General features: G+C 39.2%; 1 protein-coding gene across 13 annotated transcripts in view; it reads left to right on the top strand.

Annotated features, from left to right (window-relative positions):
* Birc6 (baculoviral IAP repeat containing 6) overlaps window positions 1–12,073 on the top strand; it is a 243,878-nt gene extending 231,805 nt beyond the window's left edge. For all 13 annotated transcript variants that reach the window (XM_087216157.1, XM_087216155.1, XM_087216152.1 and 10 more), the window contains 3 exons: window positions 361–549; window positions 3,892–4,026; window positions 10,915–12,073. In XM_087216157.1, the coding sequence (XP_087072283.1) occupies window positions 361–549; window positions 3,892–4,026; window positions 10,915–11,094 (504 nt within the window). In that variant the 3' untranslated portion in view covers window positions 11,095–12,073. The remainder of the gene's footprint in view (window positions 1–360; window positions 550–3,891; window positions 4,027–10,914) is intronic.
* Window positions 12,074–17,038: the final 4,965 nt, after the last annotated feature.

Genomic DNA, 17,038 nt, shown 5'->3' with positions numbered 1-17,038 from the left:
AATACAGTCAGATTCTGTCTTCAGAAGGGTGGAGGTGGAGGGTGTCAGAGAGGGGAGGGCATAGATGTTAATATATTTTTTTTAGCATTTCCAAAAAATAGGATCCTCATATCTATTGTTCAAGCATTGAGGAATGTAAAACATAGAGATATATAAATATGTATATGGCTTTATTGTACCTGGCTTAATTTTGCTTTAATAATAAAATATTTCAAAGTCATAGTCATGAAAATTAATTTCGTGGTGACAGAGGTACGTGGAGACCCATACTAAGAGAGACTCTTTGTGGATAAAGTAAGATAGCAATTTACTTGAAGTACAAATGTCCCAATATAATTCTTTATATCCTTTATTTTCCAGGTGTTGGTTTCTGTCCAGTCCCTTATATTAGTAGCTGAACCTTACTTTAATGAACCAGGATATGAACGGTCCAGAGGCACTCCCAGTGGTACCCAGAGTTCTAGAGAATATGATGGAAACATTCGGCAAGCAACGGTTAAATGGGCCATGCTAGAACAAATCCGAAACCCTTCACCCTGCTTTAAAGAAGTATGTTCAATAAAATTAATGAAATGCTTTATTAAAAACATTAGCAAGTATACTTCATTAATATTATTCTTGCTTTTATATTTAGTATCTGATATACAAAGCATTAATTTTTAGAGTTAATCCTAAGAAAATCAATAATAATACAGTGCAGATGAAGTTTAAAACCATGTATATTCTTGCTGGGGATTTAGTTCAGTGGTGCCACGCCTGCCTCGCAAGAGCAAGGTCCTAAGTTCGATCCCCAGAATGGGGCAGGGAGTGGGGGGAGCAACACCATGTATATTCTAAAAGACAAGGCGTCTAATTATATTTTTGGGCAATTTTATTCTTTATTTTTTAATACTTAACATTCAAGGATAAATGAAACTAAGTTTCTTCCCTTGAAAAACTTAGGTTTCTTGGGCCGGGGATTTAGCTCAGTGGTTCTGCCGCCTGCCCCACAAGTGCAAGGACCCAAGTTCAATCCCCGGTACCAAAAAACCCCCCAAAAACTTAACATTTCTTCTGTTTAAGTCATAAATTAATTCTTCACTTGCCTTAAGACTCAAATATGAATACTTTGACAACTCTGCTAGTATGAGTAACAGTCATCGCAAATTTAACAGTTCATAAAATGAATATTTTTATTTAATTTTGAGTATTTATGTTCTTGAAGCTTTACATGTCTTTTTCTTTACTTTTGGTTTGGTTTTGGTTGGTTTGGTTTTATGAGACAAGGTCTCACTCACTATCTAATTCAGGTTGACTTTGACCTCATTGTGTAGTGCAGGCTGGCCTCAAACTTAGAGCAGCCCTCCTGCCTCAACCTACATAGGGCTAGGATTACAGGCATGTGTTCCATGGCCAGCTTCCATGTTTCTTATACACAGTGATTCCTTACAGGAGTTGGTGCATACGCATGACACATCTTAATTTTCTAACCCCTCCCCATCTTCATTTCATAATTCTTTTTTCATATGTGAAGGATCTATCTCCCTACTTCTTTACTATCTTTTATTTTGCTCTTTATTTATATTTTGGGTTTCTCCTATAAAAGAAACTATGCATGTTTTACTTTACATTAAAGTCTTAAGATACATCCATTTTCTCATAGATGCCTCAATTTTATTTTTCTTGATGGCAGAGTAGTAATCCATTGTATATAAATATTCTTTATCCATTCATCTGTTCATGGACATATGGACCACTTCCAAGATTTAGCTGTTAGGAATTGTGCTGCTTAAAAATATGGGGGCACATGTATCAGTGCAATATAATGAGCTTAACTCTTTTGGAAAAATACTTAGAAAGGGAATAGCTGGATCAAATACAATTTCTAGTTTTAGTTCTGTTTGTATGTGTGTGATTTTTTTGTTGTTGCTGTTTTTTGAGACAAGGTTTCATTATTTAGCTCAGACTGGCCTTGAACTCAGCTGGGATCCTCCTACCTCAGCCTCCCAAACACTGGAATTACAGGCATGTGCCACTACACCCAACATTCTAATTTTTTTTTTGAGGAATCTCCAGACTGATTTCCATAGTGTTTATATGAATTTACATTCCCACCAACAATGTAGAAGTGTTTTTTCCTGCAGCCTCCTCTGCATTTATTATTTTATTTCTTGACGATAGCCATTCTTTCTGGAGTAAGATGGACTCTTAGTGTGGTTTTAATTTGCATTCCTTTAATGGCCAGAGATGATGAGCTTTTTTTCCTGTATGTCTTGGCCATTTGTGCTTTTTCTGAGAAGTTTTTATTCATTTCAGTGGCCTCTTTTTTTGATTTAGGTCTTTTATTAGGCAGGGAGGAGTGTTTAAAAAGTTTTTGAATTTTTTACATATTTTTTATATTAATCCTCTGCCAGAGGAATAGCCAACAAACTATTTTTTTCTCATTCTATAGGTTGTGTCCTCATTCTGTTAGTTGATAAAAGTGAGTCCTGATTTTCTTTTCTCCACTCAACATAAAGTTCAATAATGAGCAAAAGTATGCTTAAAGAAGTCAGGACAGGAGTTGGAGATGTAGCTCAGTAATAGATTGCTTGCCAGGCATACCCAAAGCCCTCCGTTTCACCCCCAGCATGAACGGGTTAGGGTCAGGATGCCGTATGCCTTTGGTTGAAGATTAACAGTGAGAGAAAACAGAAAGGGCACTTCAGGCATGTGGGCAATGTTCTGTTTATTCTTAGCCGAGGTTATATTTGTGTAGGCATGGCCACAGTGTACACATGATTTCTGTATTTTTCTGTGTCTGTTAAAATTCTATTTAAAAATGTATTTGAAATACTCAATTATAATCTGTTGGTTTATGCATAATTTTTTTTTTTTTTTTTTTTTTTTTTAGTGATAAGGTCTTGCTTTGGTAGTTCAAGCTAGCCTTGAACTCACAGGGATCCTCCTGCCTAACCCTCCCAGGGTGCTGGGATTACAGGCAAGCTCCACTGTGCCCTGCAATTTTTTTCTTAACATGTTCTACCTGGCTTGACCCACCAGTGGTACATGCAGAACTGTCCCATTAAATGGCATGCAACAGCCCCTCAGGCCATATGGAACAGTCATGCATGTACCACGAGTGGTGAAACTGCCCAGTAGTGAGACATACGAATTACAGCCCCGTGATGAAGATGTTCAAGATTAAAACCAAGAGACTCAGAATGGCAGAAAGACTTTTACAAACACTAAAGAAGTCTAATTTGAAACAATATTTCTTCCCATTCTTTAGAACTTTCCTTGCATTACAAGGGGTCATTTCTTATCCATGAATAATTAACTGATCTGTCTAATCAAGTGTGATTCTCTTCTCTGTGAAAGTACCTTTTTCTTCTGCATTCATCTCCCATCTGCTTCTGTAGTTATCATCATAGTTCCCCATGTCAAGCTGTGTCTCAACTCATTTTTCAGTCCCCTGCACATCAAATCCAATAGCTGTTAAATGTAATAGGATCATATTGGTGTTTTACACTCATTCTCAGGTCTTCTGTCTAATGATTTTTCTTTCTGGGCATTACAAACCCCCACCACCACCACCACCTTTTCTTAGGGCAGAGAAGCTCATTAGACAGTATAGGAGCTCAACCAGTATAGAGAATTATACTTCCAGGCCGATGCCTACTTACTAATTCAGATTTGTCAGAAATAAACTTTTACTACTTATATATTAAGTTCAAAGATAACATTTATAAAAAATCACAAATATAAGCTACAAGGAAATTAATTTATAAAATAAAAATCATACCCATAAAGTAACCAGAAGATAAAATCAAAAGTGTAGGAACTGTGCTGTGTTTAGGGCTCTGTTTTGATTTCTGCATGAATGTCTTTGACATAAATATCTTTACTTACTTAGGCATTCTTTTTTTCAAGGTTATACACAAACATTTTTACTTGAAAAGAGTTGAGATCATGGCCCAGTGTGAGGAATGGATTGCAGATATCCAGCAGTACAGCAGTGATAAGCGAGTGGGCAGGACCATGTCTCACCATGCCGCAGCTCTCAAGGTGAGTAAGCTAGCTCTAGCAGTCACCTTTCCCAGGCTGGGACGAAATCCCTGACTGGCACAACTCAGAGGAGAAAAGTTTTACTTTGGTCTCATGATTTCGGAGGTGTCAGTCCACGGTCACCTGGCTCCAAGGCAGAAATGACTTGGCAGAAGGGAGCACCAGAAAAAAAGCTGCTCTCTTCTTGGTGTCTGGAAGCAGTGGAGTCAGGAAAGAAGCAGAGAGATGGGGGCTGGAGGCAGGGTGTACTTTTCAAAGGCTCGCTCCCCGAGTCACCTGGTTCTTCCAGCTGGGTCCTACCCCTCAACAGCCCATTCCACTGTGAACTCTTTAGAGGAGTCATCCACTGATGAATTTGGCGCCCCCATGATGCAGTCACCTTGTCGAAGCTCCATCTCTGATTACATGGAACTTTAGGGGGCCTTTTACATCCAAACCGTAACCCTTGCCTAACATGCGTCCTGTGGTGGCTTTGAAAGAAATTTTAAACTCATTGACCAAGCCATGCCCACCAGGTGGTAAAGGGAGGGAGGAAATGAAACAAAATCTATTTAAGTTTGGAACACAAAATTGCTACCCAAAAGTCTGTAGAAAAGATATACTCTTTTGTCAGTGGATTGATAGCTCCTAAAATTTAAAATGGTACAGAGACTGAGCCAACACAGTCTTGTAGGGAGTGATGTAAAAAGGTCAGGATAGCACATACCTTAGAGGAGCCAAACAACTGTTTTTTCCTTTTTTTGTTTTGTTGGTTTTTTGAAACAGTGTCTCACTGTGTAGCAGAGGCTGGCCTTGAACTTGCAGCGATCCTCCTGCCTCAGCCTCCTGAGTGCCAGGATTACAGGTGTTGTACCACCTTGCCCTGTGAGCAGTTGTTTTGTACTTGAGCATTTACAGAATAGAAGTGTCAAATGTGATATTTTTAGAAATTGTTTTTCCCCATACATGGAAATCATTCTTTTTAGTAACCGCCCTTTTCTTCTTGACTCCAAATAGCTGTTTTTACTCGCTTCTGGGTCTTTCATCCTCTACTAGTTTTTGCTTTTGTTTTTAAGACAGAGTCTTGCTCTATAGTTCAGGCTGTCTGTGAATTCACTGTGTAGCCCAGGCAGGCCTCTGAGTCACAGCAGTGCTCTTGTCTCAGCCTCTGGAGTATTGGCATTACAGACATGTGCCACCACACCTGGCTTCTACCAGTTATTGTTTCTCATGCTACCTTCAGTTTTTTCCATCTTTTTTTTGTTGGTACTGCAGATCGAACTTGGGACCTTGCGATTGCAAGGCAGGTGGCGGCACCACTGAGCTAAATCCCCGGCTACTATTTTCTTTTTTTAGACAAGGTGTCACTGTGTAGTCCAGGCTGGCCTCAGACTCAAAGCAATCCTCCTGCCTCAGGCTCCCGAGTGCTGAGATTTCAGGCATGTGCCACTGTGCCCAGCTATGATTTTAGATATGATTTTTGATGTGATTTCTATCTTTTTAGACTTATATACAGAAATTTTTTATGAATGATGAACTATTTGATGTCTTGGATTTGCTTCAAAATAAAATGCAAAGAGGAAGTTGAGGTGGTGGTGCACGCCTGTAATCCCAGCACTTGGGAGGCTGAGGCAGGAGGATCACCCTGAGTTCAAGGCCACCCGCCTCACAAGTGGAAGGTCCCGAGTTTGATCCCTGGTACCAAAGAAACAAAAACAAAAAAACCTGGCCCTTAGTTGATGATTGTTGAAGCAAGGTGATGGATACATGAGAGTTTATTGTACTGTTCTGCCCACTTTCATATGTGTTTGAAATTTTCCATTTAAAAGACATTTATTTATTTATTTTAAGAAAGAGAAGAGCGGCCTGGGGATTTAGCTCAGTGGTGTCACCACCTGCTGCACAAGTGCAAGGAGCCAAGTTCAATCCCCAGTACCAAAAAAAAAAGAAAAACAAGAGCAGTGACGCCCACCTAGGTGGTTCTGTTTGGCCTGTATATTACTTAACAGTCTCACTTCTATTCACTGTCAATGGGAGCAATTAATGCTTCTTGCCTTTTATTTCTTTACTTGGCCTACCTTGACTGTTAGACCATGAGATTATCATCTCATTTACCTTTTTATTTTTGGAGACAGAGTTCTCACTGTGTAATTCAGGCTGGCCTTGAACTTACCCAGTATCCCAGGCTAGCCTTAGTGATCCTCCTGCCTCAGCCTCCCAAGTGCTAGGATTTCAGGCATGTGCCACCATGCTCAGCTTCCATTTACTCTTGAAAAGTAACTCTTTAAGCCATTTGGTCTTAGCTTTTCCTGAATTGTATTTCTGACATTTTTATTTAAATTCCTTGTCATTACCTCATTGAAGATCTGAAACTAGAACTTAATCTTTCCTCAGATCAGTTTTTGTAGCTTTTCATATTAATTTTAAACCCTTGTTTTAAACATCTTCAAATATTATTTATAACTCTTACATCGAGAACAGCTGCTCACTGCTAGGTCCTGTGTTACCCTGACCTGGACATCTTCATCTCAGTCAGTACAGATACTGTCATTTTAGTGACGCCTTTGCTGGAGGGCACGACTCAAGGAACAAGGGTGCAGCTGTTCACCCTGAGCCCACAATGAAGTCGGAGTGTCCCCCTCTGAGTTGGGTCCTCACGACTGCAAGATGCTTTTTTCTCTTATTCAGTGTTTTTACTGTAATGAAAGGGAAATCAGGGATTGAGAAATTTTGAGTTACCAGCATGTGAAATACGCTTTGAACCTTTATAGATGGCTGCAAGTGTGTGGTTGTCTTAACTGTCTGTGTCATACCTTCAACTGGAATTTAGGCTCCAAGCTCACGAGTAACATCTTCCTTGTTGTGCTCATTTTCTTTATGTTGTCAGCATCTCACAAATAAAAACTGTTCTGAAAATATTGGTCAGTTTATCAAGCCAGCTATTGATGGCAACTGATTTTCAAAGCCCTTGGTGTGATATTTAAGGTTATTTCTCTTTGTTTAGAAATTTTAAGCAAAAACTTTACATTTGCAGAAAAGTGACCATTCTCTGAGCATCTTACACCCTTCTGTAATGTAGCATGGAGCAACGCAAAGTTATTTACTCTCTAAATATTCTTTTTTATTTGTTCAGTTTTTTAAAAATTCTAATAATAAAACTTACCACTACATGAGAGAATCTGAAACATTTTGCAAACATTTTGCAAACATTTTTCATAGGGCCTACTACTTGGTAAGTACTTGTTTCACTAAAATAGCAAAATGTTTTGTTTATTTGGTTTTTGTTTTATTTTATTTCATTGATACTAGGGATCTAACCCAGGGCCTTGTACATGCTAGGCAAGTGCTCTACCACTGAATTGCATCCTTGGCCTGAGTTTATTTTATAGATTTGTCTTTCAAAAATATTTAGCCAGAGGTAGTGTTATGATGAGTTAAGAGGTTTCTGATTTTAATTTAAGACACTGCATGTGTGAAATTAGTGCTGTCCTGCATGCCATCAGTAATGCTGCTTATGTGACAAGGGTCAGGGCATCAGTAGGCTCTGTGGGCATATTACCATCCACATCAGTGATTTTGAGTTCAGGGATTCTTGCCAGTTTTGTTTACTGCCTGCTGTATTAACCCATGGAGCACAACACTAATTTTGCCATAAAGGCATGTAAACATGGGTCTAGACCCATTTATTCTTTGGAATATTTTTATTGATTTTTAAATTTTATGAGTTTTATTATATTAAATGAGTTTGATTATATTAAATAATCACAGAAAGAAAGTATTGAATTTTTTAATCCTTATTGAATACTTATGAAAAAGAATCAAAATTTTCAATGTTGACTTTTTTGTTTTTCTGGTACCAGGGATTGAACTTGGGTCCTTGTGCTTGCAAGGCAGGCGGTGGAACCACTGAGCTAAATCCTCGGCCCCATTGACTGTTTTTTGATGTACAAAGTCTAAAAAAGAACAGCACAAACTCTTATATGAACTACAATGAAGATACCAATAGCACTTTACCAAAAAAATAAACTTTCCTTAAGTTATCACACCTAAGGCAATCTGTATACACCACAGTAGCATGTTCCATACACACATATCCTTTACACTGACAGCACATGTATTTTGCTTTCCTGGCTGTTTCGTAGAACATACTTGACGTCTCACTCGTCTTGCTGTTTTGTCAGGAGTTTATTATATTATACAGTGTGTAGTTAACAGGAACATAAAATAATGAACTAAAGTATTAAATTCTTAATATGTATTGTGCATTTACAGTAGACATCAACATTTTCATATCAGCTGTGCACTTGCTTATAAAACCCAAAAAATAACATCAGAAATAAATTCCTATGTGAACTACAGTGAAAATATCAATAGAACTTTACAACAAAAATGAGCTTTGCAGGTCTGGGAATTTAGCTCAGTGGTGCCCCCACCTGCCTCTCAAGCGCAAGGTCCCAAGTTTGATCCCTAGTACCCACCCACCCACCCAAAAATAAGCTTTGCTTCAATTGTCACACCCAAGGCATTCGTCACACATGACAAGTGCATGATCCATGCATTCATCTCACACTGACAGCACATGTGCTTAGCTTTCCTTTCCTATGTGACAGTGTTGTCACCGCTCTTATCTTCCTGTTTTGTCAGGAGCTTCCTTGCACTTAGCAGGGAAATAAGATATCAGTAAAATAGCAAATATGTCCTGAGTGCTTAGAATAGACATCAACATTTTTCACATCAGCTGTTTACTTGCTTACAGAACCTAAAAGATAATATATCAGAAATAAAAACCTGGGACCAGGGATTTAGTTCAGTGGCATCACACCTGCCTCACAAGCACAAGGTGAGGAAAAAAAAGAAATAAAAACCTATGTGAAATACGGTGTAAACACAAACAAAAGTCTACCACAGAAATAATCTTTGCTTTAATTGTCACACCCGAGGCAGTCTTCTCACGTGACTGCTGCATGTTCCATACACAAGTATGCCTTACAGTGATAGCACATATGTTTTGTTTTCTTGTTCTTTCTTATAGGGCACAGTTGACATCTTTTTGGTTTTCCTGTTGCCATAGTAGGTTTTTGTGATGTTGCTCTATGCCTGCTTATTCACCTGTCAGCTCACCAGTGTGCTCCACAATTTTTTTGTGTAGTTCTCTGGGCAAAACATTTTGTTTTTCCTTGCTGTAAATGATCTCTTACAAATTCCCTAAGAAAATTTCTCTGTGATATTTTGCACTTAGCTATTTCCTTTGTAAACTAACAAACTATGCCATAGATGTTTAGAATTGTGTAAAACACAACCATTGGCCAATGCTTTATTTCGAGAGACATTATAGTTCCTGCATAACTCATCAACAACATTTACTCCACCTTTGGTTTTGTTGTAGAAAGTTTCCACCTCAGGTTTCTGTTTTGTTGAGGTTTCCCTATCAGTATATCCATCATGGTGCAATGTTGACATCAGCAGTACTAGTTTGTTTTTCTTCGCCATATATGAGGCCAATGTAAATCTTTCTGAAAGCCAAAGATTGTACTACACAGTTCTCCGTTTTGAAATTGTAACATTTCATTTGGAATTTCTGCTTTGTTCCTGAGAACAATTCCTACACTGGTCAACTTGTGCTCTGTTAGTAAATGTGACATTGATTGGAAACTGGTAAACCAATTGTCAGATGACACATTCTGATTAGTTTAGGAGATGGGAGCAACAAGTCTGTTCACAACATCATTTGATTTATTACTACATAAATAAGGACCTGAAGGCTGAGTATATAAGTATTTTACATTCCTGCAATTACCATGAGAAATCGCTGCTAAGTACAACAGTTCTGTAAATGCTTTCAGTTCAGATAGTGAAGTGTTGTAATAAATACATTGTGGGGGGGATACTGGGGATCAAACTTGAGACCTTGCGCTTGTAAGGCAGGTGCTGGAACCACTGAGCTAAATCTCCGGCCCAATAAATATATTTTTGAATATGGCTATTGGTGCATACAGAATGTTTACTTGCATTTCAGCATTCGTGTATTTCACAGCATCTTGTAGCATTTCGTCTGTTATAGTTTCCAGCATTGAACAGCAGTGCTGCTTTCTGTCCAATACATTTCATCCCTGCCAACCTTCACTATGTTTTCGGATCTAGTTCTAACATTGGGTCATTCCATTAGATAAAGGAGGTCTGCATTCCCTGTGTCTGATCAGTTGATTCTTGCTCCATTTCACTGTCACAGGAATTTTAGCTCACATGGCCAATGTCAAAGTCATTATCATCATCATCATACACCCATACCACTCTTCTGTTATGAAAACATGTATTTTACTATAATGGATCATCTTCATCATTTATGCATGCATAATCTGATGATTCACTTTTGACTTCCTCCAAAACTTGCAAATCTGGTTTTTCATGTCCCATTGTACTGAATTGAGCTACTTCTACCAGAAAAATCAAAAGAAAACTTTTTCTTAACAAATCCTGAAGTGATGTGAGTCTATTGGACCCTCTGTGATGCTTGGGTAAACATACACAAAACCAGTTAGAGCATAATATGGGTAAAAATCCCATTTTATCACTTTTGCACATATGCACACACCTTGCCGTTCATCATAGCAAGAGCGTAAACACATAGATCGCTTCCTGTGTCCCTCAGGGTAAGGTACTGAGAGACACAGCTGGCTACTATTAGCTGAAGTACAAATTTACAGTAGTAAAGTAAGGCATGGGTCTGCGGGACCCAGTGGCATGCTTGGTGGGTTAAGTGCCTATAATAATGACTAGATCAAAGATATGCTCAGTAAATACTTGGAGTTCGAATGCTTTGGATTTTGTTAAAAGCCAGTTCCTCCCTCAGTGATATGCTAGAATCCTTGAAGTTTACAGTTCTAACATTAATAATTTTCTCCCATATAGCGGCATACTGCTCAGCTCCGAGAAGAGCTGCTAAAACTTCCTTGCCCTGAAGGCTTGGACCCCAATGCCGATGATGCCTCAGAAGTGTGCAGGGCCACCGCAGGTGCTGAGGAGACTCTATCATATGATCAGGTCAAACCTGGCAACAGTAAAGACCTCCCGAGTGACTTCCAATTATGAACTGCATTGATGTGGACTTAATAAAAACAAAGGCTTCAAAGCACAAGCCAAATATGTCAATATTTGTATGTAAGAAACTAATTATGTAATAGGTAATGAAGCTGAAACTATACTATGCCCTTAACGAGATCCAGTTTAATTCAAGGTGATCTTTTATTTACCTGTACAAGAGTGTAAACGTTTTTGTGCTTTTATTTTTCAATTGTGAAAACCACTGATTGGTATGTTCAACAAATTTGTGTATACAAAAAAATGGATAAATCACTGATATATAAGGGAAACTACCTTAGGAAAGAATGTTTACTGAATGTTTATTTTAATTTTTTTTTTTTTTTTTTTTACTGTAGAGTGAGGGGTTGTTAACAAAGAATATATATTGGTCATTCTTACAACTACTATTTAAAGTCAGCAACTTTTCACTGAATTTGATAGATTTTATGTTTGGCCATAACTTCATGCTCATATTTGATTTCTGAAGACCTCCTACATACACTTCAATAAAAGTTTAAATGGACATACTCCCTCTTTTTTGATTTACTGGTACATTTTTAAAATAATACATCTGCCGTAAATTGCATTATAGCTGGAGACTTGCACTTGTATGGATGAATTTATTACATTCAACATATTTAATTTTATGCCTTCTAATTCTAAGATGCAGAAAAAAATAAATGAAGATGATTTTATTCTATGCCAACATTGGGCCTCTGAATGTATCCATTATTTGAATTTAAGTATATGAAAAGTAACAGTCAATTTAAAAAGCTACTCTAAAACGATTTTTTTTCTTAAAGGGCTCATTTTTTCCTGGACTATCTGGTTTTATTGCTACAGTCACATGTATGTATTTACATTGAGGCTCTGTAGAGGAGAGAGGCTGTACCTCTCTGGTGCTGTTACAGTACATTCTGTACCTGCCATACAGGCTCATTTTCATGCAAATTCTTCCTAGAGCCAAATAAATAAAGACTTAGGTGAATTAGTATGTCTTGTTTGTAAAATAGTTTGCCATGGTGTGAAATGCTATTCTACAAAGAATTGAGTGCTTTCAAAACCTACACCTGGGGGAACAGATGATGTTTTTCCAATACCAGTTACCAGAAAGGAAAAGCCAGGGTGACTTGACAGGGGGAACCCTGAATGTGGAGCTGACCTGAAGGTATAATCTGAGCAGCGACTTGCTCTCTGAAGAAAAAAGGTAACTAAGGGCCATGATACTATCTCTTGTACAAAGTGTAGAGTTCTTGAAACATGCATCAAGGAGAAACAAAGATATGACCAAAAATCAGAGGTTTCAAAACATGTTAGTGTTAGGTCTGGTGGATAGTGCACTACACCATGAATGACACAACAGTGACAGTTTATGAGAAGGAAAAAATTACATGTTACACATGCCTGCTGAATAAAATGTAAGTGTAAAATTATTAGCAATAAGAAGTAAAGAGGCCAGGGATTTAGCTCAGTGGTTCTGTGCTAGCCTCGAAAGTGCAAGGTCCTGTGTTTGATCCCCAGGTACCAAAAAAAAAAGTAAAAAGGCAGTCATCAGTCCCCCATGCTATTTTTTGTAGTTTTTTTGTTGTTTGGTTGTGGTCTGTCAGGGATCCGATGCTAATACTGGATGTCTAAAACTATGGATCATTTTTTATCCCCCTCAGAAAGCTTTATAAAATGAAAGCAACAATATAAGTACTGTCAGATCTAATTCATATATTTTTAAAACCAAGGCTGGAAAGTTTAAATTTGAAACAGGTTTCATTAAAATAATTCTATCTGAATCCCTGATTTTGTGTCAGTGAACATTTGAGCACTCACTTTGTACTGGGTACAGGCTCCTGTAATCTGCCTCTAACAGACAGAATGTCAGTGATAACAAGTTATCTGGCAGAGCTGATTACAGGGTACTATTGGGATCACAGTGGAGCACTATTGTGCAGTATGTAGATGGGCACTGGGATGATACAATGTGGAAAAGCTTCTAAAAGAAAGATGCTCTGATTCTTGCAGAATGAGGATAAGGAAGTTAGCCAGGCCGAGTGAAGTTATCCCAGGTGGCTTAAGAGCTCAGTTAATGGCACCACGCTAGATACTAGTGGGATTTAGAAGGCAAAATGGGAGTAGTGGAATAGGCTGGCAGGCAGTGGTGTTTGCCATATAGGAGATGTGAGGACCCCATCCCAGGCACCATCACCTACACATTACTAGGTGCAAATTCCTAGCTGGACATCCTGGGTTTTCTTTGCCCACTGTCCTTGTCAGGCCCTTATCTCTGGATTTGTGGGTTAGGAGGGGCCTTACAAGATCCAGTTAGTGATGAAGTAAAGGGCCGCGTGTGTATCTAGTACAATAATATAGGCAGTAATACAGTGACCCTGGAGTGAGAATCTGTGTGTTTGTGTGCGTGCACATGCACACATAGGTGTAAATATATATTGAATATACTAAATAAGAGTTTTAGGTTATGTAGTGCCGGGTTTGGGCCAGCAAACCCTGATAGAAAAATGAAGACGCGAGAGACAGTATCTTTGCAGAGGGTCAGGGAACTTCACTGAAACGAAGTCCAAACTGACTTAAACTCTCAGTTTTATTGAGGACCAAACAAAGGTACTGTGTTCTGCTGAAGTGTTTATTTTAGAGTAGAGGACAATTATGCTGAATTGTTAACTTTATCTAATTGTCCCTAGGATGGTCCTTTTTTCCCCTGCAAGGTTTTCATCTGCTGGCTTTGGCAGAACATCCCAGCTCCTCAGAGTCCCAATCTTCTGCTTTCTGAATCCACCAGAGAAGATGTTAACCCATGGTAACCCGTGGGGAGCCTCAAGGAACTCCACAGTGTCCTTCTGTCTGCCTTGCATTTTACTGGAGGTGGGGAGAGGTGGCTAAGTTATTTAAGGTGCCCAACTTCCTCCATGCTCTGTTTATCTGCTCTCCCACTTGTGCTTGTGATTGCTCCTCCAGCAAAGTTCTAACACTTTCTGGTCAGGATTCTCCAGAAAGCCTAATGAGGCCCTTATTCTTTTTTCCGCTTTCTACAGACTCCTTTCCCTACACAGGTATCTGCAAGTTGTCTCTGAGCTCATTTTAATCTTTGAGCTGAAGGGATCACTTGGGTTGTGAGCCCTGGTAGGACAGTTTTCCTAAAGAGAATAATTCATTCAGTTTTGGGAAAATCTTACTCCTTGATGATGTGGCTTCTGACTTTACAGTGGGAAACTATAACCTCTGCTGCTTCAAAGTAGGAACCTCTAATACCCAGTTATTAATTGCTGCTATTTCTTGGTTCCTATGTCCTGGACCTTGTGCCTGCTGCTTGATCGTTCTCATTATCATCTCATAACAGTTTGTCAGCTGCTAGGTTGCGGGTGTGTGTGTGGGTGAGAAAAGCAGGCTGTTGATCTGTTTTACCATCCCACCTTCCAGTCAACCCTGTTTTGATTCTAGCAGGGGCCCCCATCCTTATGGGCAGCTAGGATTAATCACTACATCCCTGTCTTTACCTGTTTGCAGAGGTCTCTATCAACTGTGACTTCTTTTTTTAACCTCGACAGCTCAAAATTTTACATTCAAACAAAACTCAACTCTGCATCAAAGAACTGTTGGAGATTGGGCAAGTAGTTAATTGGGAAGGTCTGGAGACCCCCTAACACCAGGTCATAGACACCAGGCATGGTATGACACCAGGGCCTGTATAACTTTACTCTTTGTTACCAATCCCAACAGTCCCCATATCCTTGTGTAGTCACTGGGTTGTTTTGTTTTGTTTTGTTTTGGTATTGGGGATAGAACTCGGGACCTTGCGGTTTCGAGGCAGGTGCTGGAACCACTGGGCTAAATCCCCAGTCACTGTTTTTTTAAAATGTAGCTTGGGAAAAAATCAGCCTGTTTGTCTCTATTCACCTTATACTACATAACAGTGTAGGACCTTTCCAGTAATGAATCTTAAACTTCCATGGGGGAAAATAAAAATCACAAAATATTAAGCCTTAAAATCATCTGATCTAACTCATCCTAAACCTCCCCACTGTAGTTTCTTGAGAATATTCAGAGAAAACTACTTCATGACTTTTCTTTGATCCTTTCCCTTGACAGTGGGTCCAAACGTTGATTATCTAATTATCCTCTTTGCTCAAAGTTTAGAATTGGCTGGAGTTGCTTATTCAGATTTTACTTAGTCTTGTTTCCAAGCCCTATCTGGCCACACATTCTTAAGTTTAATCTTATATAGGAAAATTATGCAAATGATGTATATGTCTAGATATTTATAGGCAAGGGGACCTTTTTCATGTTACATACTTAAGTTATCCTTCACAGATGATTTCAACAAAATTGGGAAAACAGATCACTTTCTATTTAATCGGAAGGCAGGATAAGTGCCATTGAAGTTCTAAAAGCAGAAATCTTTGTTGAATGACACACATCCTATTCATTTTTTATGACAGAGGCCTTCAATGGGTTTTCCTGAGTGTTCAACAGGTCACGTGGAGGCAGTTAACTGGCCATGTGGTAGATACCGATACTTCAAACTCCAAAGTATGTGATAAACATTTGCAGAACTCATTAAAATGAAGATCTCTGGGCCCTCTGCATGATAGTCTGATTTATTGGAACCACAGAGGGCTTAAGAACATGTATTTCTAATGGGTGTCATGGGTAATACTTACTCTTTTTAATTTTTTGAGATTGAGCCTTGCTAATTTGTATAGGCTGGCCTTGACCTCTTAGGCTCAAGTGAGTTTCCTGCCTTAGCTTCCTGAGCACTTGGGACCAGAGGCACAAGTCACTGCATCTGGCTTATGGTAATTCTGATTATAGTGGTCTCTGGACCACTGCATCTGATGGAGACTGAACCCAGGGCTTCATGCATGCTGGGTAGGAGCTGAGCTACACTCTAGCCCATCTCAACTTTGAGGAACCCTGATACAGAGGGCAGAACATGGGCCTTGGTGTCTTATTGATCTATTTCTGATTTCTAGCTCTGTCATTCATTCTCTTATTTATCAGAAGTCTTTCTTTGGCTCTAAAATGAGATTATAGTATTAAATAGCATATTGGAAGAGAAGCACAAACATATTGCTGACACTGTTATAGTCTTGGAGCAAAGGCAGCTGCAGGATCTTAATTAGGATTTCCTTTTTACCTTTTTGGTAAAGCTACCTAGTATACTCAAACAGTAGTTCCCCTCTTTGTTAATCTCTGCTGTCAGCATCCACAGGAATAAAATTGTTATAAATAATCCACTTGTCAAAAATAGGCTTTTGAAATGAAAGTTTATTCCAGTTAACAGGGACTAAAATCAAGGACTAAAATCAGGAGATTCTAGCAGCTAACTGGGAAAAGCTGAGTTTATCACATCCGTGTGTGGATGGGCTGACACTGAGAGAGAGAGAGAGAGTAGCCGCTAGCTGGGAGAGATTTCATCCATGAGCAGATAGGCTAATGCCAGGGGAGAGAGATATTAGCAACTAACTGGGAAAGGAATTAGGCTTATACAGCTATTGAAGGGGCGAAGGAATCTGGGGTGAAATGTTTATGACTTGGTTGCCCAAGGACTCTCTGCTCAGGTGCATAGGCAATTACTGGACTTCTCAGTGCCAGGGGAGTTGTATACTTCGAGTCCATTTGCCCTATTCACTGAGATGCTGCTGTTGTTTGCTGAAAGCAGCCTGTTTGCTTTGTCCTGTTGGTTTAGGCCAGGCCTGACAAAAATCCTTCATCTTTTTATTCAGTGCCTTTTTTCTTTTTTGGTACCGGGGGATCTAATGAGGGTCCTTGCGCTTGCGAGGCAGGCAGCGGAACCACTGAGCTAAATCCTCAGCCCAAAAATCCTTCATCTTTTGACAGTGAATGGGCACAAAACCTTGGAACACATTCTCGTAAACCTCTTCTCCGTACCAGTCCTCTCTGTGGGGCCTCTTGAGTATATCAAATCCCTCCTCCCCAGGAAGGG

The sequence above is a fragment of the Heterocephalus glaber genome, unplaced genomic scaffold, assembly GCF_053883595.1.
Source record: "Heterocephalus glaber isolate CG9 unplaced genomic scaffold, H.glaber_assembly_v1.0 deba00001457, whole genome shotgun sequence".
Taxonomy (NCBI): Eukaryota; Metazoa; Chordata; class Mammalia; order Rodentia; family Bathyergidae; genus Heterocephalus; species Heterocephalus glaber.
Note: the sequence above shows the minus strand (reverse complement) of the source record. Positions and strands in the feature narration are given on the sequence as shown.